The sequence below is a fragment of the Microcaecilia unicolor genome, chromosome 4 (assembly GCF_901765095.1).
Source record: "Microcaecilia unicolor chromosome 4, aMicUni1.1, whole genome shotgun sequence".
NCBI lineage: Eukaryota > Metazoa > Chordata > Amphibia > Gymnophiona > Siphonopidae > Microcaecilia > Microcaecilia unicolor.
In genome coordinates this window covers 189,987,135-190,009,404 of record NC_044034.1, presented here as the reverse complement: position 1 = coordinate 190,009,404, position 22,270 = coordinate 189,987,135, and the positions used below count along the sequence as shown (strand labels likewise).

Sequence of the window (22,270 nt, the reverse complement as noted above, 5' to 3'; positions counted from 1 at the left end):
ATACAAAGGCATTATAACGTCCTCATTTTTGTTTTCCATTCCTTTCCTAATAATACCTAACATTCTATTTGCTTTCTTAGCCGCAGCAGCACACTGAGCAGAAGGTTTCAACGTATCATCAACGACGACACCTAGATCCCTTTCTTGGTCCGTGACTCCTAACGTGGAACCTTGCATGACGTAGCTATAATTCAGGTTCCTCTTTCCCACATGCATCACTTTGCACTTGCTCACATTAAATGTCATCTGCCATTTAGATGGGGGGGGGGCAGTATGCAGGTGCCTGGGGGGGGGGAGGAATGTGTGTGTCAGCGGAGGCATAACGAAGGCGTGGATGTCCTTTAAAACATTTTGGACGTCCTCAACTGCCCCACCCCCAATAGGGATGGCCAAATTTCGAGGGAGTGGAGGAGTGGCCTAGTGGTTAGAGAACTGATTTTGCAATCCAGAGATGGCCGGTTCAAATCCCACTGCTGCTACTTGTAATCCAAAATCCAAATAAATAAATGAAGGGGGTGTCAGAGGCATAGCAAAGCAATGGACATCCTTCTCACAGAAACATCCAGGCATGGACATCCTTCTCACAGAAACATCCACATTTTGGATGTCCTCAACTGCCATCGCAGGGACGGAGGCCAAGCGAAAGACGTTCTCAACTGCAGGGACGGAGGCATAGCGAAGGACGTCCTCCAGCCATACTCTACAAAAAAAAGACAAACGTTTTTAAAGTTGTTTTTTTTCGGGGTGGGATGTGGTTAGTGACCAATGCATGCCTTTTTCCGTTCAGTTAGTGCATCAGTTAGTCCACTACAGTGCCCCCTAGAGTGCCCAGTTGCTGTCCTGGCATGTCAGGGGGACCAGTGCACTATGAATGCTGGCTCCTCCCATGACCAAATGACTTGGATTTCGTCGTTTTTGAGATGGGCATCCTCGGTTTCCATTATCGCCGAAAACCGGGGACGACCATCTCTAAGGTCGACCATCTCAACATTTATGTTGACCATCTCTAAGATCGACCTAAATGTTGAGATTTGGGCGCCCCTGACTGTATTATCGAAACAAAAGATGGACGCCCATCTTGTTTCGATAATATGGGTTTCCCGGCCCCTTTGCGGGGACGTCCTGCGAGGATGCCCTCAGGAAAACTTGGGCGCCCCCTTCGATTATGTCCCTCTATGTGTTTTTGCCTCCAACGCAATCTTTTTTTCGAAGTCCCTCTTAGCCTTCCTTATCAGTGCTTTGCATTTGACTTGACATTCCTTATGCTGTTTCTTATTATTTTCAGTCGGTTCCTTCTTCCATTTTCTGAAGGATTTTATTTTAGCTCTAATAGCTTCCTTCACCTCACTTTTTAACCACTCCGGCTGTCGTTTGGTCTTCTGTCCTCCTTTTTTAATATGCGGAATATATTTGGCCTGGGTTTCCAGGACGGTGTTTTTGAACAGCATCCACGCCTGATGTAAATTTTTGACCCTTGCAGTCGCTCCTCTAAGTTTTTTTTTTCACCGTTCTTCTCATTTTATCATAGTCTCCTTTTTTAAAGTTAAACACTAATGTATTTGATTTCCTGTGTATACTTACTTCAAAGCTAATATCAAATCCAATCACATTATGATCACTGTTATCAAGCGGCCCCAGCACCATTACCTCCCGCACCAGATCATGCGCTCCACTAAGGACTAGGTCTACAATTTTTCCTTCTCTCGTTGGCTCCTGTACCAGCTGCTCCATAAAGCTGTCCTTGATTTCATCAAGGAACTTTACCTCTCTAGCGTGTCCCGATGTTACATTTACCCAGTCAATATTGGGGTAACTGAAATCACCCATTATTATTGTGTTGCCCAGTTTGTTTGCGTCCCTAATTTCCTTTAACATTTCTGCATCTATCTGTTCATCCTGGCCAGGCGGACGGTAGTACACTCCTATCACTATCCTTTTCTCCTTTACACATGGAATTTCAATCCATAGTGATTCCAAGAAGTGTTTTGTTTCCTGCAGAATTTTCAATCTATTTGATTGAAGGCTCTCGTTAAAATACAATGCTACCCCTCCACCAATTCAATCCACCCTATCACTACGATATAATTTGTACCCCGGTATGACAGTGTCCCACTGGTTATCCTCCTTCCACCAGGTCTCAGAGATGCCTATTATATCTAATTTTTCATTTAGTGCAATATATTCTAACTCTCCCATCTTATTTCTTAGGCTCGTGGCATTCGCATACAGACATTTCAAACAATGTTTGTTGTTCCTATTTATATCATCCTTAGTACCTGACAGTATTAATTTACAATGTTTTGTCAGCATTTTATTTTTATTTAAGGACACCTGATCTACTACGGTCTCTTTTGCAACCTCACTATCAGGATACCCTATCTTCCCTGTTTTGGTAATACCTTTGGAAGATACCTTGTCCCGAACCATGCGCTTTTGAGCGACTGTCGGCCTTCCCCCCGTTTCTAGTTTAAAGGCTGCTCTATCTCCTTTTTAAATGCTGATGCCAGTAGCCTGGTCCCACCCTGGTTAAGGTGGAGCCCATCCTTTCGGAATAGGCTCCTCCTTCCCCAGAATGTTGCCCAGTTCCTAACAAATCTAAAACCCTCCTCCCTGCACCATCGTCTTATCCACACATTGAGACTCTGGAGCTCTGCTGTCTCTTGCGCTCTGCGCATGGAACAGGTAGCATTTCAGAAAATTCTACCCTAGAGGATCTGGATTTGAGCTTTCTACCTAAGAGCCTAAATTTGGCTTCCAGAACCTCTCTCCCACATTTCCCACATGTACCAAGACAGCTCCTCCCCAGGACTATCTAAAATCCTATCTAGGTGATGCGTGAGGTCCGCCACCTTCACACCAGGCAGGCAAGTCACCAGGCGATCCTCACGTCCACCAGCCATCCAGCTATCTATATGCCTAATGATCGAATCACCAACTACAACAGCTGTCCTAACCTTTCCCTCCCGGGCAGCACTTGGAGACATATCCTCGGTGCGACAGGATAGTATATCCTCTGGTGGGCAAGTCCTGGCTACAGGAGTACTTCCTACTTCACCAGGGTGATGCTCTCCTTCTAGGAGACCTCCCTCCTCCAAGGTACCACAAGGGCTACGAGACTGGAGGTGGCACTTCTCTACAACATCCCTGTAGGTCTCCTCTATGTACCTCTCTGTCTCCCTCAGCTCCACCAAGTCTGCTACTCTAGCCTCAAGAGAATGGACACGTTCTCTGAGAGCTAGGAGCTCTTTGCATCGGGCACACACATATGACATCTCACCAACTGGGAGATAATCATACATGTGACACTCAATGCAAAAGACTGGTTAGCACCCCTCTCACTGCTGGACTGCTGATTCCATCTTAGTGTTTTTGAGTTTTTCAACAATTTAAAACTTGCTACAGTATTAAGGATATTAGCCTAATATAAAAGTGTCTTTTAGTTTATTGTATGATTTATTTAGTGTTTCCTTCTTAGATGGTAATGAAATGTATTTAAAACTCTGTAAGAGCACTCCTTGCTTGTTACCCTAATTACAATAACTATAAATGAAGAGTTGTCCTAGGGGTGGGCGGGTGGGAAGACTAAACTAGATCCTGCAGTGCCTGTTAATGCTGTGGTACAAAGTTTTTAAAACTAAGTGGAAAAGACTATGGAGATTAGTTGATAAAACTTGCTTTTTATATATCACTATCCTACAATTCCTCCTTTAAACCCCAATCTTTAAGTTCCCAAAGCACAAGCAAAATAGTGTTCACTTACCAGAGAAATGTCCTCTTCTCTCGGAACTTCTCAGAAAGAAGGTTCCGTGGGACCTTTCCTCTTTATATAGTTTTGAATCTAAGGGGCATTTTTTAAACAGGCTCTTTGAAGCTGACTCAGCAACCTATGCAAGTATTCTACTTCCCCACACCTTAATTAACACTTAATTGAGGTCGCTGGTGTGCTACCTCTCCAGCAGCCAAGGAACAGAAAATAACAGCCTTTTAGAACAAGAGTTTTTGGCTGTTTAGTTTCTACCTCAGAAAAATAGCCTCTTCTCTCGGAACTTCTCATAACTTGACCCTTAGAAAAAGAGTCAAAGGTTGATTTTCATTCCTCTCAACTGTATACTGAGTATAATAATTGATTCAGTTTTCGTTGGGTAGTTTATTCTGTTTTGTTTGTTTTCTATTTTAAGTTTGAATTTGGTTTAATTTATTGTTGTTTTTTAGCCTCGGCTTATCTCAGTTATTATATAACTTTTCATGTTCCTGCATTACAGAATGATCTATTGGACTTTCGGTTGGTCAGAGGCTGTAGACTATCAACTACTAGGAAGTGGACTTTAAGAGGTCTTATGCCATTACTTTTTTAGACAAATCCGCTGGGGAATTACAAGAAGAGAGGAATCATAACCTGTTTAGGAAAAAGCTTAAAACTAGGCCTTTACCTTAGACTTGGGCTTTTGGAGTACTGTGTACTTGTATCTGAGACACTTCTGTGACTGTGGGATAGGCTTTTGAGACTCTACTAGTAAGGCAATAATGTGATTTGTTAAGTTCTTGCCTTGTCATCCATCGTGTTTACACTAAATTTAGTACCTCACCTTGGATTAAATTTGGAGAAAAGCAGATTAAAATGCATTTAAAAATAAAATTCAATCTCTATTTTGTAATTTGTTTCATATGCAAACAGCAGAGGTGATCCACAAAATCTGATAAAATAAACATAAAATGACAAACTTCCTTTGGTGTCCTGTATCCCACCAGTATGTGTTGGGATAACTGTGATTCTCCTCTCATTCAAGGGTAGTGAATGTCACAACTGCAGGTTTCCCTGCCCACTACCAGTATGATAAGCAGAAGCTATGTCTGAGATCAAATGCAGGTCCTCTGCATAGCAATGAGCAACACTGTCACTAAGGGCCCTGTTTACTAATTTTTCTTCACCCAACGCGTAATTAAACTCTGGAATTCGTTACCGGAGAATGTAGTGAAGGCGGTTAGCTTGACAGAGTTTAAAAAGGGGTTGGACAGTTTCCTAAAGGACAAGTCCATAGACCGCTACTAAATGGACTTGGGAAAAATCCACAATTTTGGGAATAACATGTATAAAATATTTGTACGTTTGGGTAGCTTGTCAGGTGCCCTTGACCTGGATTGGCCGCTGTCGGGGGACAGGATGCTGGGCTCAATGGACCTTTGGTCTTTTCCCAGTATGGCATTACTTATGTACTTATGAGCTAGCGCTTTCACAGCATGCTAACAATTAGTGTGCGCTAGCACTAGAGACACCCATAGGAATATTTGGATGTCTCTAGCATTAGCACATGCTAATTTTTAGAGTGCACTAAAAATGCTAGCATGCCTATAGCGCAGCTTAGTAAACAGGGCCCTAAGTCAGGCTGCCCATAAGCTACATATCTTAAATATATAGGAAATTAATATAATTGTAAAAAAAAAAAAATACCCAGTGATGGTAAAGTGTACTCCTGTTGCATTGGCTGAGAAAGACTTTCATGTTCAACACGACATACAAATTTTTTCTTTTCATCCTCCAAAGTTGGTGCTAGTGAATATTGACTGCAGACCTCATACTTCATCTTGTCTTCATAATCATATGTGTTCCAAATTTTGGATTCAGGTAAAACTTCTGTGGCTTTCAACCACTTGACAGTTATAGGTTGAGGATAAAAGGAATGGATTTTACACATCAGCTCCAAGGGTTTTCCAAGTTCTGGATTCACAGTGTTACAGATGATATCACCTATTACTGGACGAACTATTAAAACAAAACAACAAACATTTTGAAATGTGCTTTTCTGACCTAAAAGATTTAGATTTACAATTACATTCTAAAATATACACCCCATTATAAATCTGCACAAATCAAAACTATACTCCAAATGATGTGGCTCACTTACTTGCAATGGTGCAAGCCTTTGTTAAAATAGCATGTCAAATCCAACAGATATTAGGCAGGACTACACTAACATACCCAAATATAGTTACATAGCCTTAGAAATAAAACAACATTTTAAAATTGAATTCTTTTCATGGACCAATGTAAAACATATGCATGCAATGGGATGATGTCTTGGAGGAAAAGCAGGGTTATTGCAAAGTGAAAGAAACGGTGTCACCTTAGGGGATAATTGGTGATGATGACAGATCCAGCACCAAGTTGCCTTTGCTATGGGAAGAATACTAGTGACTTTAAGCTCGAGGGGAGCTGTTCCCCCTTCTGTATGTAGTAAACAACTGAAGTGAGCTGTAGACATTAATAGTAGTTCCAGGCCTGTTTCATAAAAGTCAAATGTGTTACGAAACCAGACAACCAGACATTGATGTGCCTCATGGCACTGCAAACTGTAAGGTGTCTAAGGCTTAGCAGTCCCAGTCCCCATATTCCACTGGGATTTGAAGCACAGAGTGGTAGACGTGTTTGCCCACCATTCCACAAAAAAAAACCTTAAACATTGGTTAAGTTGTCTTTCATCTGATACTTTCAAATATAATGGTAATAGTTGAAATATGTACAACCATTTAGTGATAATAATCATGTTATATAAAGCTATTCTACCCAACAAAGTAAGAGGATAAGCAAACCAAGCTTGTAGTTTAATGCGAGTATCATTTAGTAGCCTATGAACATTACTATTATAGAATTGGCTCACCAAGATACTTAAACGAGCCCTCCACTCACTTCAGTGGAAAGTCATTCCCCTAGCAGGAACTAGTGCCCACCTGCACCTCTAGGGTCTGAGGTTTACATAAGTTTAAAGTGAAGCCAGACATTCGACCATAACGGGTCACCGTTTGGAGTAGTGTCGCCAACGACTGTTTGGGATCAGTTAACAACAGCAACAAGTCATCGGCAAATGCAAACTTCTTGATGAGGTGATTATGAATCTGTAACCCTGCTATATCATTTTTAGATTTTAAATCTCTCAACAGGGGTTCTATAACAAATAGAGTAGTGGGGATGACAGGCATCCCTGTCTCGTACTCCGGGAACTGCAAAAAGGAGAGGTTCTCAACCCCGCTGTTGGTGTTGTGTATAACACCTTTAGAGCCTGGAAAAACCAGCCCCCAAAACCCATAAATTTGAGAACTTGGAAAAGATAGGCCTATTCCACCTTATCGAAAGCCTTCTCAGAATTGAGGCTGACCACCAAGGAAGGCACTTGACAATAAGCCATGGAGAGCAGGAGCTGATACACATTACGAACTGATTGTCTTTGCCGCACAAAACTAACTTGTTCACTCCCAATCAAAGCAGGAAGAATCCCTGCTAAACGCTCTGCCAAAATTCTTGATAATATTTTTATGTCTATATTAATCAGGGAAATGGGGTGGTATGAGTCTGCCAAGTCTGCTGGTCGGCCTGGCTTGGAGATTTATGTAATTAAAGCAGTATTCTCATAAGGGGGAAACAAGGCTCCATCCACCACAGCAGCTAAAAATTGTGGCGGTAGCATCTTATAAAATTCCCTGGAAAACACATCAGAGATTGGAGAGGAGAATAATTTAAGAGATTTTACAGCAGCCTGCATTTCTTTAGCTGATGGGGGATCTAAGTATCTGTAAATCGGGATCAAATAATTTAGGAAGATTCATGGCCTCCAAATAACTGTTAAGGCCTGTAAGATCTGGGGGCTCGCTTTCCCCATAAAGCTTTGAAAAGAACTCCCTAAATATGCAGGCAATATCTTCACTCTTATTAGAAACAATCCCTTGGGAGTCCAATAACACCTTCACCACTCAAGACCTGCTCCATATTTTAACTACACGTGAAAGCAAGCGTAACGATACTTTCAAAATAATACTGTTAGAAGCATTATTACTTAGTAGTCATCCTGCTACTTCCAACCTGGTTAATTGCCAAATTCATGTTTTTGCAGCTTGAGATGACTGTATTTCCTTCATTCTTCGCTGCCTGTAAGATGAAAAATGTCCTCCAAGATCCATGATGAAATATTTTGAGTTGTACAGGGTAGACTAACATAAAGCGCACCTGTGTCTCATAAACAGTTGTGCAAATAGGCGCAAATTGCCTTCTCCATTCCAGCAGGGTCACCGAGTAATCTTGAAAACTTTTCATTGGAGCTCCTTTATAAGATATTGTGTCTCTTTTTTGTTGAAATCTTCTCAGAATTTCTATTTTATGCACATAGTTATGGAGTTTTATAATCACAGCACGTGGCCAGTTACCTCCATCTTGCCTCCTTCTTACTCTGTGCGCCTGTTCCAAACAGAGAGGGCCAGCACTATCTGATAAGGCAAATTCTGAAGACAACCAGCACTCTAACATGGTGGACAGTGTCCATTATGGCACTGATTCAGGGATTCCAATGATCCGGAGGTTATCCCTCCAGGCACAGTTTTCCAGATCATTGATCTTTTCGGCCTGGTCTCGTTTGTTTGTGAAGCGCTTCCAGTAAAGTTGACGCCACTTGTTCTGTGTCTTTCAGTGTAGTTACTCGTTGCTCAAGATCACCTGTTTGCCTTGTAGTATCCGCTAATAACGCTTCCAGGTTGGAAAGTTGACTAGATAGGAATGGTTCTAAAGCACGTTCTACTGCTTTGGTTACTGAGAAAGTTGCATGGGTGAAAAAGCAACCAGCATGCTGTTCACCGCAGGCACCATTTTAGCTTCACCACTACCTCTCGACTTCTCAGTGTCTGTTCTTTTGTTGTCCGGTCATCCTCACTTCGCCTCGAGTCACAAAGTTATCCATATATCTAAACAGACGAGTCAGGTATTCTTTGCGCAAAACAGTTTTATTCCCGGTGCTGGTGCTTGAGGGGGGGAACAAGGTCCTGGAAAGGATTAGAAACATGGCCGACCCACTTAGCACACCACATGACTCTCTATTTTTTTTTTTTTTGTTACATTTGTACCCCGTGCTTTCCCACTCATGGCAGGCTCAATGCGGCTTACATGGGGCAATGGAGGGTTGAGTCACAAGGAGCTGCCTGTGCCTGAAGTGGGAATCAAACTCAGTTCCTCAGTTCCCCAGGACCAAAGTCCACCACCCTAACCACTAGGCCACTCCTTTTTTCATTTAATATACATTCATGTCTTTGTAGATGTTCATTTGCTCGTTGTATTCTACCACAAATGTGTTCACTACTGGTCATTTTAAAACATATTTTTTCATACTTTTACATGTTTTTTCAACTATATCTTTAATACTGTGGTATTCGTTTTTATACAGATTTTTAATATTATGATATTTGTCTTCCATTTCTTATGAAAGTTTATTGATATGTGCTTTTTTATGTAGTTCTTGAGACTCCTGAAGCAGGCATTTCATGTCGAAACACGGCTCCGTGTTGAGTCCTGATTTAGTTTGACGTTTCAATAAAGACCAGCCTTTTTTTGGACCTTATTTGCTTTACCATACTCTGCTTTTTCGTCGGTGTGCACATTTATGCTAGGTCTACGGCTGGTGTGAATGGGCAAACCTAAGGTAAAATTATGTATCATACCTGATAATTTTCTTTCCATTAATCATAGCTGATCAATCCATAGACTGGTGGGTTGTGTCCATCTACCAGCAGGTGGAGATAGAGAGCAATCCTTTTGCCTCCCTATATGTGGTCATGTGCTGCCGGAAACTCCTCAGTATGTCGATATCAAAGCTCCATCCGCAGGACTCAGCACTTAGAGAATTACACCCACAAAGGGACACTCTGCCCAGCTCACCACCGCAGAAACGGGGGAGGGGAATTAACCCAGCTCATCCCCACACAAGTGGGGGAGGGAAATCCATCCAGCTCATCCCCGCAGAGCGGGGGAGGGACACCACCCCGCCGATGCGGGGGGATCTGGCTTATCCTGCAACCGCAACCGCGGGAGGAGCTGACTGACCCTAACACCACCGAAGCGGGAGGGGTACAAAGCTGCCCTACAGCCGCACGAAGCGGGAGGGAGCGCCGGCAGAATTTAGGTCTCAATCCAGCCCCGTAAAATGGAGGGGAGAGGAATGCAGCAGCTCACTGTAACACAAACTCGTCTCAACTCTTGAAGAATCCAATTGAAAAAACTTGAACACGAAGACCTCCTGAACAGGAACTGAAGACTAAACTTGAACCTGAAATGCAACCAGAATATAAACAGTACAGATATCTGGGAGGGGCTATGGATTGATCAGCTATGATTAATGGAAAGAAAATTATCAGGTATGATACATAATTTTACCTTCCATATCATTATGCTGATCAATCCATAGACTGGTGGGATGTACCGAAGCAGTACTCACCCAGGGCGGGACATTGAAATCCCTGACCGCAACACTGAAGCTCCAAACCGGGCCTCCGCCCGAGCAGCCACAGTCAAGCGGTAATGCCTGGAGAAGGTATGGGCCGATGCCCAAGTTGCCGCCTTGCAAATCTCTTCCAAGGAGACGGACCCGGCCTCTGCCATCGAGGCCGCCTGAGCTCTAGTGGAGTGAGCCTTCAGCTGGATAGGCGGCACCTTCCCCGCGGCCACATAAGCCGCTGCAATGGCTTCCTTGACCCATCTTGCCACTGTAGGCTTAGCAGCCTGCAGACCCTTATGAGGACCTGCAAACAGGACAAACAGATGATCCGACTTCCGGAAATCATTGGTCACTTCCAAGTATCTGATGATGACTCGTCTCACATCCAGATATTTGAGAGCAGAGTATTCCTCTGGGTAGTCCTCCCTACGAAAGGATGGGAGACAGAGCTGCTGATTCACATGGAAGCGAGAAACAATCTTGGGCAGGAAGGAAGGCACTGTGCGAATAGACACTCCTGCCTCAGTGAGCTGCAGAAAAGGCTCTCTACATGAGAGCGCCTGGAGCTCGGAAACTCTTCTGGCTGAAGTGATAGCCACCAAAAAGACTGCTTTCAACGTCAGGTCTTTCAGAGAAGCCCTCGACAAGGGTTCAAAAGGCGGCTTCTGCAATGCTCTTAGCACCAGGTTGAGATTCCACGCAGGCACCACTGAGTGCAGAGGAGGGTGCAGGTGAATAACTCCCTTGAGAAAGCGCACCACATCTGGCTGCGAAGCCAGGGAAACACCCTTCAGGCGGCCCCTGAAGCAAGCCAGAGCCGCTACCTGGACTTTAAGGGAACTGAGCGACAGGCCTTTCTCCAGACCTTTTTGCAGGAACGCCAACACTGAAGAAATTGGAGCAGTGAAGGGAGAAAGTGAGCCTGCTTCACACCACGCTGCAAAGGTACGCCAAACCCTGGCGTAAGCAGTAGAAGTAGAGCGCTTCCTCGCTCTCAGCATAGTGGCGATAAACTTGTCTGAGAAGCCCTTCTTTCTCAGACGCTGCCGCTCAATAGCCAGGCCGTAAGACCAAAGGGGGAGGGATCCTCCATCACCATGGGACCCTGATGTAACAGGCCCTGCTCCACTGGCAGCCGCAGAGGATCGTCGACTGAGAGCCTGATCAAGTCCGCATACCAGGGACGTCTGGGCCAGTCCGGACCCACCAGGATTATCCGGCCCGGATGCTTTGCCACCCAGTCTAGCACCCTGCCCAACATGGGCCAAGGCGGGAACACATAGAGAAGCTCTTGTGTCGGCCACTGTTGGAGAAGAGCATCTACTCCCAGGGATCGAGGGTCCCGTCCTCTGCTGAAAAAACGCGGCACTTGGCAATTGGCCGATGACGCCATCAGATCTAGGCTCGGCTGGCCCCAGCGCTTCGTGATGTCCAAGAACGCCTGAGCAGATAGCTGCCACTCTCCGGGCTCCAAGGTATGGCGACTGAGAAAGTCCGCCTTGACATTCATGACTCCGGCAATGTGGGCCGCTGACAGCTGTTCCAGGTTCGCTTCCGCCCACTGGCATAGATTCATGGCCTCCTTGGCTAGAGGGGTGCTCTTGGTACCTCCCTGGCGGTTGACATAGGCCACAGCCGTGGCATTGTCCGACAGGACCCGTACTGGCTTCAACGCCAGTACCGGGATGAACTCCAAAAGCGCCAACCGAATGGCTCTGAGTTCCAGGAGGTTGATAGACCACTTTGCCTCTGCAGGAGACCAGAGCCCCTGCGCTGTCCTTCCCAAGCAGTGGGCTCCCCAGCCCGACAAAGAGGCGTCCGTCGTGACGACAATCCACTCCGGGGTCACCAGAGGCATTCCTGCAGACAACTTGTCTGTCTGCATCCACCAGCTCAACGCCTTGCGCACTGCTGGGTCCAAGGGAAGGCGCACAGCATAATCCTCCGACATCGGAGTCCAGTGCTGCAGCAGAGAGTGTTGTAGTGGTCTCATATGAGCCCTGGCCCAGGGCACTACTTCCATCGTGGCCGTCATAGAGCCCAACAGCTGCACATAGTCCCAAGCCCGAAGAGGAGAGGCTACTAGGAACTGGTCCACCTGAGCCTGAAGCTTGACAATCCGATTGTCTGGCAGGAACACTCTGCCCATTTGGGTGTCGAATCGAACTCCCAGATACTCCAGGGACTGAGTCGGGCGCAGCTGGCTCTTCTCCCAGTTGATGATCCACCCCAGGGAGCTCAAAAGAGCAACCACCCGGTCCACAGCTTTGCCGCACTCTGCATAAGAGGGGGCTCGGATCAACCAGTCGTCCAGATAAGGATGGACTTGTACTCCTTCCTTTCGCAGGAAGGCCGCAATGACCACCATTACTTTGGAGAAGGTCCGCGGAGCAGTAGCCAACCCGAAAGGGAGGGCTCTGAACTGGAAGTGTCGGCCCAGGACTGCAAAACGCAGAAAGCGTTGATGAGGAGGCCAGATGGGAATATGCATGTACGCTTCCTTGATGTCCAAGGAAGCCAAGAACTCTCCTGCCTTCACTGCCGCTATAACAGAGTGGAGAGTCTCCATGCGAAAGTGCCGCACTTTCAAGGCCCGATTGACCCCTTTGAGGTCGAGGATAGGCCGGACAGAACCTCCTTTCTTTGGTACCACAAAGTAAATGGAGTAACGTCCCTTGCCAGTCTGATTTTCTGGCACCGGAACGACCGCACCCAGGCGGATCAGGTTGTCCAAGGTCTGCTGCACTGCCACAGCTTTGACCGGAGACTTGCAGGGAGAGAGTACAAACCCGTCTCTTAAGGGTCAGCAGAACTCTAACTTGTAGCCGTCTCTGATGACTTCCAGCACCCAAGCGTCTGAAGTTACTTTGGTCCACTCGCCCAGAAACAAGGACAGGCGTCCTCCAATTTGCACTGGGCCATGGACCAGGACCCCGTCATTGGGCACGAGACCCTGGGGGAGGACCGGAGGGCGTACCTCCGGGACGGCGGTCTCTGCGAAAGGAATGCTGCTTGGGGGAGAAGTTCCTTTTGAAGGAAGAGGGGGCAGAGGAGCCCGACTTGCCCGGGCGGTACCGACGGGCTTCTTGAAACCGTCCTCTGGAGTTACCGGGGCGAGCACTGGCCCGAGCCCTGACCTCTGGTAACCTCTTGCCCTTAGACGTGCCGAGATCGGTCACGATTTTGTCCAGCTCGACCCCAAAGAGCAGCTTGCCTTTAAAAGGCAACTTAGCCAGGCGGGACTTAGAGGCGTGGTCCGCAGACCAATGTTTCAGCCAAAGTCAGCGCCGCACAGAGACTGTCTGAGCCATGCCTTTAGCCGAGGCTCTCAAGACATCATACAGTAAGTCTGCCAAATAAGCCAAGCCCGATTCCAGGACCGGCCAGTCAGCCCTCAAGGAAGGATCCGAGGGGGAAGCCCGCTGCACCATCGTCAGGCACGCCCTGGCCACATAGGAGCCGCAAACTGAGGCCTGCAAACTTAAGGCAGCCGCCTCGAAGGACGACCTTAAAGCCGCTTCCAATCTTCTGTCTTGGGCGTCCTTTAGGGCCGTGCCACCTTCCACCGGCAACGCCGTCTTCTTAGTCACCGCAGTGATTAAAGAATCCACGGTAGGCCAAAGAAAGGCCTCACGTTCACTTTCAGGCAAAGGATAGAGGCGGGACATAGCCCTAGCCACTTTGAGGCTCGCTTCCGGTACATCCCATTGAGCCGAAATTAAGGTGTGCATGGCATCATGCACGTGGAAGGTTCTAGGCGGGCGCTTCGTCCCCAGCATAATGGCAGAGCCAACAGGGGCTGAGGGAGAGACGTCCTCTGGCGAGGAAATCTTCAAAATGCTCATGGCCTGCAGTAACAGGTTGGGCAAATCCTCTGAGCGAAAGATCCGCGCTGCAGAGGGGTCATCCGCTCCATCCGAGCGGGAATCCGTCTCCTCCAAGGAATCCCCAAAGGACCGTTGGGAGATACGCTGCCCTCATCTACATCAGAGGAAACAGCGTCCTCTAAGGCCTGGGAATCCACCCGAGGGCGTTTACTTCCGGGGGCCTCAACCCCGTTATCGGACAAGGGAGAAGGGGCAGTATTTTGCATAAGGAAAGCCTGATGCAGCAGCAAAATAAACTCGGGGGAGAAACCCCCCAGACTGTGTATTTCAGCAGCCTGGGCCACAGCCCTAGACGCACCCTCAACCGGCGCTCGCAAGAGCGGGGGAGAAACATGCTGCGCATCCAAGATGGCGTCCGGCGCGACACTCCGCGAAGGAGCCGCGCGGGAAGAACGGCGCTTAACTTTAGCCGCTTTTTTGCCGTCGACCAAATCAAGGGCGGCCATGGCATGAACGTCTCCCAGCTCAAGGGCGGCCCAAGAAGAAGCCGTCCGAGCAGAGTGGCCGGCCAAGATGGCGGAGGCGAGCAGCGGGGGATGGGCGTTTATGGCGGGAAAAACCGCCGCGCCGGAGGAAGACCCGGGACACTGACCGGCCTCCAAACTGACACCCAACAAGGGCGAATCAGACTTTAAAACCCCCGCATCCCCGCTAGAAGCAAACACGCGGTCCGGGGAGCGATTCTTCGCGCCCTCGCCCTCCGACGCCATAAGCCACGTGGAGATCAATCAGGGAACCCCCTGCCCGCTATAAAAAGGTAAAAATTACCTGCTTCTCGCTCCGAGCTGTAACGACCTGGTGTCCCAATGAGTAGCTGTAATAAACGTTTAAATAAACGTCGAAATAAACGCCCTTAAGGACGTTCAAAATTTTATTTTTTTAACGGAGCCAGCGGGAGGGGGGAGAAAAGGAGGGACCTGGCGCCACCAGGTTTGCACTTGCTCAAGAAGAGCCCTCAACCCCAGGCACTCAACAAAACCTAAAAATTAGGCTTGGAGGCCTAGCCAGAGCTGCTGCTGTGTGTGACCACCACCTGCTGAGATAGAGAACATACTGAGGAGTTTCCGGCAGCACATGACCACATATAGGGAGGCAAAAGGATTGCTCTCTATCTCCACCTGCTGGTAGATGGACACAACCCACCAGTCTATGGATTGATCAGCATGATGATATGGAAATGTAGCATTTATGTGTGTAACTTACAGTAAAATGTCAGTCACAACTAACACACGCCCATGGCCCTTCCCTGTGAACTCCCCCTTGGCAAATACATGTTCAGCCATTTTAATGCATAATTACAGAATAGTGGTTAGGCATGCACGGAAGTGTACACTTACCCATATGAATGGCAGTATTCTATAAATCTAAGCATGCAAATGGCATTTAAATTTAAGTGACCTGTTACAGAATGAGGAGGTAAGGGGTAATTCTGTGACTGGGCATCTCCATGTAGGTTTCCTACCAAATGCCTTTGGGATGCCTATTCTATAACAGAACTAGAGAATGGTAAGGGGATAAAATTGTATCCCGTCCATGTGAGTTCTGTCTCTATCCCCATGCCATCCCCGCAGGCCCCATCTCCATCCCTACAGGCCCCATCTCTGTCACCACCCCGTCCCCGTAGGTTCTGTCCCTGTCCCCGCTCCATCCCCGTGGGCTCTGTTCTCATCTGCAGAAGACTCAAACACTTATGATTTTATATTTAAACTAGTAAAAAAGGCCCGTTTCTGGCTCAAATGAAACGGGCGCTAGCAAGGTTTTCCACGGAGTATGTATGTTTGAGAGAATGTCTGTGAGAGTGACTGTGTGAGAGAGTGAATGTGCAAGTGTGCGTGTGTGACAGAGTGAGATTGGTTGCGAATATGCGTGTGAGAGAGTGTGTGTATGTGAGAATGAGTGTGTGCGAGTGCGTATGTGTGAGACAGTGAGTGTGCTCCCCTTTCCCCCATCTCAGGTCTCAGGACCCCCTCCCCTGTGGTCTGAGGACCCCCCTCCCCCCATCTGTGTGGTCTGAGGACCCCCCTTCCCCCCCTTTCTGTGGTCTTACGGATCCCCCTTCCCCCCTCTCTGTGGTCTTAGGGACCCCCCTTCCCCCCTGTGGTTTTAGGGACCCCCCCTTCCCCCCTCTGTGGTCTTAGGGTCCCCCCTTTCTGGTCAGGGTTCCCCCCTCCCCTCCATACCAGTGACCCTCCTCTTGCATGCCTCCCCCTGCAGCCACCCATGTCCATCAACCGTCCTGTCCCCCTGCAGCGTCCCTCCTGTCTCCCCTGCAGGCACCCATCTGGTCTCAGGACCCCAAAACCACCAACCTTCCTCTCCCCCTGCAGCCACGCATGTGCAGCAGCCCTCCTCTCTCCCCTGGCTCCCCTGCAGCCACCTAAATGCAGCGACCCACCTCTCCCCCTGTCCCCCCTCCAGCCACCCATGTCCAGCGACCCTGCTGTCCCCCTGCAGCCATGCATGTGCAGCATCCCTCCTCGCTCCCCTGCCCCCCTACAGCCACCCATGTCCAGTGACCCTCCTCTCCCCCTGCCCCCCCTGCAGCCACCCATGTGCACCAAGCCTCCTCTCCACCTGCAACCACCCATGTCCAGCGACCCTCCTCTTGCCTGCCCCCCCCTGCAGCCAGCCATATCCATCAACCCTCCTCTCCCCCTGCAGCATCCCTCCTGTCTCCCCTGCCCCCCCTGCAGGCACCCATCTTGGCTCAGGACCCCCTACCCACCAACCCTCCTCTCCCCCTGCAACCATGCATGTGCAGTGGCCCTCCTCTCTCCCTTCCTCCCCCCTTGGTGCATCACCAAAGCCCCTCCCCCCGGTGCATCACCCAAGCCCCTTCCCCCACCTCAGGCTCATCAACCCCCTCGCCTCCCGCAGCTGGCAATACTAACGCTGTCCATCCGCTGCTGCTTCTCGTGTTGAGCAGCAGCAGCTGTTAAAAAAAAAAAGTAAACCTGAAAGGCGCCTCCCTTCACAGCCATCTGGCATTCACTGTCGTCTCTGTAGGCGCTCCTCCTCTCCCCTCTGACGTCGATGCGCTTCTCCGGGGTCTTCCTCTAGGAGCAGTGACGTCAGAGGGGAGAAGAGGAGCGCCTGCAGAGATGACAGTGAATGGCAGATGACTGTGCAGGGAGGCGCGTTTCAGGTTTTTTTTTTTTTTGCTTTTTTCTTTTTTTACTGGCCGCTGCTGCTCATCAGAAGAAGCAGCAGCGGCCGGACAGCGTTAGTATTGGGTGGCGAGGGTGTTGATTTGGCCATGTGGGGGGGGGGGGGGGGGGGGGGGTAGGGGCTTGGGTGATGCGCCGAGGGGGGAGGGATAGGGGCTTGTGTGATGGGATTCGCTGAGTGTTTGTGCTCCGCCCATGACGTCATCACGTTGTGACGCGAGGGCGGGGCAGACACTCATGGTGCAAAACCGATCTACACAACTACAAATTTAGAACGTTGGGAGGCTTCAATAGAACGTTGGAGGTGCGAATTATGTCTGGATGGGGCGAGGCTGAGGGCGGGTCTATGAGTGAGGGTGAGTGGTGCTGACAGCCTCATCTACGAACAGTACATGGCTTCAGTGCTTCCCTGCCTCGGACTGAGCTTCAGAACGTTGGAGGTGGGAATTATTTATGTAGATCTTTTTATTAAAGTATAAAAAAGAAAACAATAATAACAATGAGTAACTATAATAAACCCTCCCTCCACCACCACCCTCTACCATTCCAACCCCAACAATAGCTGACTTCTACTATTCCAAGGAATCCTAATCCACCCAATTAAAATGTCCATGGGTACAAAATACAACCCGTTCTGTATGCCCTAGAGGGGAGAAATATGCCCTATAAAGCACTGTTATGATTTTTTAATCTGTGGATGATATTCATCAACAATCTCAGAATTCTGTCTAGCTCTCCTGTCTTCCACAGACCCTCCTGCAATAGAAGACGTCTTCTTAGAAGATGTGCTGATAGCAGGACGTACAGGATCCCCCATGCAAATTTTGCTAGCTGTGGCCAGCATGTTTGCTTGTTTTTCCAAAAAATATAAATATTATCATCTGCATCAATCAAACATAAATAACAGTCCAGTTTATTAACAGGTTTCAAAGTAGAAAGTGACATGGGACTCCCCATCCTCACTGGTTCTGTCCCCATCCCCACCTCGTCCCCGCGAGCTCTGTCCCTGCAGGCTCTGTCCCCGTCCCCATCCCCTCAGTTACCGTGGGTCCCCGTCCCATTCTCTAAACAGAACCTAAGCAACCCAGTATCCATTTGCCTAACATTTAAGCACCCGCACTTATACCAGCCATAGAAGTGGGGTAAGCATGACCACCTAAATGTAGCGGGGGAACATGTAACTTACAGTATTCTGTAAGTTATGTAAGTAGGAGCCTCACCTATACCGCAGGGGCACAACCAGACATCAAATTTTGGATGGGCCTGAGCCCAAAGGGAATGGTGGACATGACAACCCCACCCAGCATCTAAACTCCACCCCCACCCCCTCCAGTACCTTTTAAAGCCATCAGTTCTTCTCCAGCAGTGACTCCTAATGCTGCTCATGCCAACCTCGAGTCTACTTCTGATGCAACTTCCTGTTTCTTCTAGATAGGACCAGGTCAGAGGTGGCCTCGGGGTTGGTGCAAGCAGCAGGTAGGAGTTGCTGCTCACCGCTGGCAAAGATCTGACAGCTTTAAAAGATATCGGAGGAACTGGGGGATGGAGGTTAGATGCCAGAATGCCTGGGGGGAGGGGAGAAAGATATTCCAGGAGTATTCAGCTGGAGGGGCTTGGGGAGTCCTGCCAGCCACATCACAACTGTGCCCCTGCTTGGTGGGCCTATGCCCACCCGTGGCTACATCACTGCTATACCCCAGTCATGTGTTCACCACCTTTGCAAATACACGCTATGCATGATAGACATGTATTTATAGAATAGCACTTAGGAGAAATATCGGTATGTATTGGCATCACCACTCCTTTATTCATTCCTTTGGCTTCCGATCAAAGCCAGGGCTGCCTTCAAATTATGTGTCCTTGCATTTCAAATTATCTATGGTATGGCCCCTGACAATATGCTCCCTTTGATTGACCTCCCTACGCGTAATTCCATCCCTGGATCCAGAGAATTCCTAATTCTTCATCATCCTAATTGTGAAAAGATGGAAATTATTAAAAACATTTTTTTTTCAAAAAGCTCTTGCAACAAGATGATGGAAGACAGGAATAATCATTTTTATGCAAAATGCTGTTTCAAACTTTACCCTGTATAACTGCTTATAATTTGATGTTTGCTACACAATGGGAAAATTAGGTTCTTACCTTGGTAATTTTCTTTCCTTTAGTCATAGCAGATGAAGTCATTACGTATGGGTTGTGTCCATCAACCAGCAGGGGGAGATAGAGAGCACTCAACTTTTCACAGTGCCTCATGGCCAGCCAGCTCCACTGCCTCTTCAGTATTTGAAGCTTCCAAAGCAGTATGGCAAACCGCAATGGGAATAACATGAACTTTCCTCACAGCGAACAATGGCCCCTTAACAAGGGCATGAACTCAAAAGGAGGGAATGAACACATCCTCCTGGAGGGAATAAACTCGTCCTCCTTATTGTATAACTGGAGGGGATACATGCAACCTCCTGGAGGGAATAAACTCATCCTCCAAAACATAAACTGGAGGGAATGGACTCATCCTCCTATAAGTGAACATGAATCCTGAAGACTGTTTTCCAACTTTCTCCCAAGGAAGGAACTTCAGGAAACAAAAACAGAACCTGAAACAGATTCACAGCATACAGACAATCATACAGGGAGGGCTCATGGCTTCATCTGCTATGACTAAAGGAAAGAAAATTACCAAGGTAAGAACCTAATTTTCCCTTCCTTGTCATCAAGCAGATGAAGCCATTACGTATGGGATGTAACAAAGCAATCCCTATATAGGGTGGGAACAGGTCACACCACGCGCTAGCACTTGTGCTCCAAAACGCGCATGCCTCCTAGCAGCCACATCCAGCCTGTAATGTCGGGCAAAAGAGAGCTTAGAAGGCCATGTTGCTGCACTGCATATCTCTTGACGAGAGAGTGCTCCAGTTTCAGCCCAAGAGGAAGAAATCGCTCTGGTAGAATGCACCTTAAAGGCTACAGGCGGAGACCGGCCGGCAAGCAGATAAGCTGAAAAGATAGTTTCTTTGAGCCAGCGGGCAATAGTGGCTTTAGACGATGGAGACCCTCTGCGAGGACCTGATAGCAAAACAAACAGATGATCATAGATCCTGAAAGAGATAGTAACTCGCAGATACTGCAGTAGAGTCCTGCGCACATCCAACAGGTGCAACTGCCCAAAAGATTCTGGAAACTCCTCCTTATCAAAGGAGGGCAAGAAAATAGGCTGGTTTAGGTGAAACGCTGAAACCACCTTAGGCATGAAGGAAGGTACGGTCCAAACCGTGACACCGGACTCTGAGAATTGCAGAAATGGGTCTGTACAGGACAGCGCCTGGAGCTCTGACACCCGTCTCGCCGAAGTAATGGCCACAAGAAAAACGGCCTTTAGTGTCAAATCTTTCTCCGATGCTCGCCGAAGTGGCTCAAAAGGAGAAGCCTGCAGGGCCTTCAAAACTAGCCCCAGGTTCCAAGCTGGACAGGGTGCTCGCATGGAAGGCTGGAGCTGAAGCACCCCACTAAGAAACCGTGCCACATCTGGATGAGCAGCTAAAGACACGCCTTCAACCTTACCACGAAGGGAGGCCAACGCTGCCACTTGCACCCGCAGGGAATTATAGGTCAAGCCTATTTGTACACCATCCTGCAAAAAGTCCAGAATCGGCGAGACAGGAGCCCGCATGGGTGTGATCGCTTTTGAAGCACACCAAGACTCAAACTGGCGCCAAATCCTGGCATAAGCCACGGAAGTGGAATGCTTGCGGGCCTGCAGGAGAGTGGAAATGACTGTGTTTGAATAGCCTTTGTCCCTCAATTGCGCCCTCTCAATCGCCATGCCATAAGACCAAAGCGGCAGGCGCCCTCCATCGCTACCGGGCCCTGTGACAACAGGTTCGGTACCAGAGGTAAAGGAAGGGGTGCCTCCACTAGCATCTGTCGGAGGTCCGCATACCAAGGCCTCCTGGGCCAATCTGGGGCGATGAGGACCACTTCTCCTGGGTGCAGCCGAATCCGCAGGAGCACGCGCCCTATCAAGGGCCACGGAGGGAACACATATAGTAGGCCCTGAGGCCAGGGCTGAGTCAAGGCATCCAACCCTGCCGAGATAGGATCGCTCCGTCTGCTGAAGAAGCATGGGACTTTGGCATTTGAACTTGTCGCCATAAGATCCATCACGGGCTTGCCCCATTTGGCACATATCTGCAGGAATACTTTGTCTGCTAGTTCCCATTCTGCTGGATCGATCTGATGCCTGCTTAGATAATCAGCTTGCACGTTGCTCTGACCTGCAATTTGAACTGCCGACAGAAACTGAAGATGCAGCTCGGCCCAGTGGCAAATCTGTTCGGCCTGCGCGGCCAGTGCTCTGCACTGAGTGCCGCCTTGTCGATTTATGTAGGCCACTGCTGTCGTGTTGTCCAATATCACTCTGACAGCCAATCCTTCCAGGGTTGAAAGGCCAGAAGCACCTGAAACACCGCTTTCAACTCCAGGCGGTTGATGGACCACTCCAACTCCTCGGGTGTCCATAGACCCTGGGCATGCTTCCCCTTGCAATGTGCGCCCCAGCCCTTCAGGCTGGCATCTGTCACTACTAGACACCAATCGGGGAGCGTCAGCGGCATTCCTCGCCGCAGCATGCTGTCTGAGAGCCACCACTCCATGCTGAGTCGGGCCGCAGGGAGCCAAGAAAGTCTGCATTGATAATCCTGAGAAACTGGAACCATCTTTGAAGTAGGGAATACTGTAGAGGTCTCAGGTGCGCTCTCGCCCAGGGCACCACTTCCAATGTGGCTGTCATCGATCCCAGCAGCTGGACAATGTCCCAAGCACGCGGGCGGGGCATCCTCAGGAGCAGACGGACCTGATTCTGAAGCTTGCACCGCCTTAGCTCGGGTAGGTATACATAGCCCGAGTCTGTGTCGAACCTGGCCCCCAAATATTCTAGAGATTGTGAGGGGGTCAGGTGACTTTTGGCCAT

General features: G+C 48.6%; 1 protein-coding gene across 6 annotated transcripts in view; it reads right to left on the bottom strand.

The window, feature by feature from the left end:
• The window catches only part of LOC115468918, a 191,050-nt gene that overhangs the window by 82,257 nt on the left and 86,523 nt on the right, over positions 1–22,270 (bottom strand). For all 6 annotated transcript variants that reach the window (XM_030201069.1, XM_030201073.1, XM_030201068.1 and 3 more), the window contains one exon: positions 5,450–5,761. In XM_030201069.1, the coding sequence (XP_030056929.1) occupies positions 5,450–5,761 (312 nt within the window). The remainder of the gene's footprint in view (positions 1–5,449; positions 5,762–22,270) is intronic.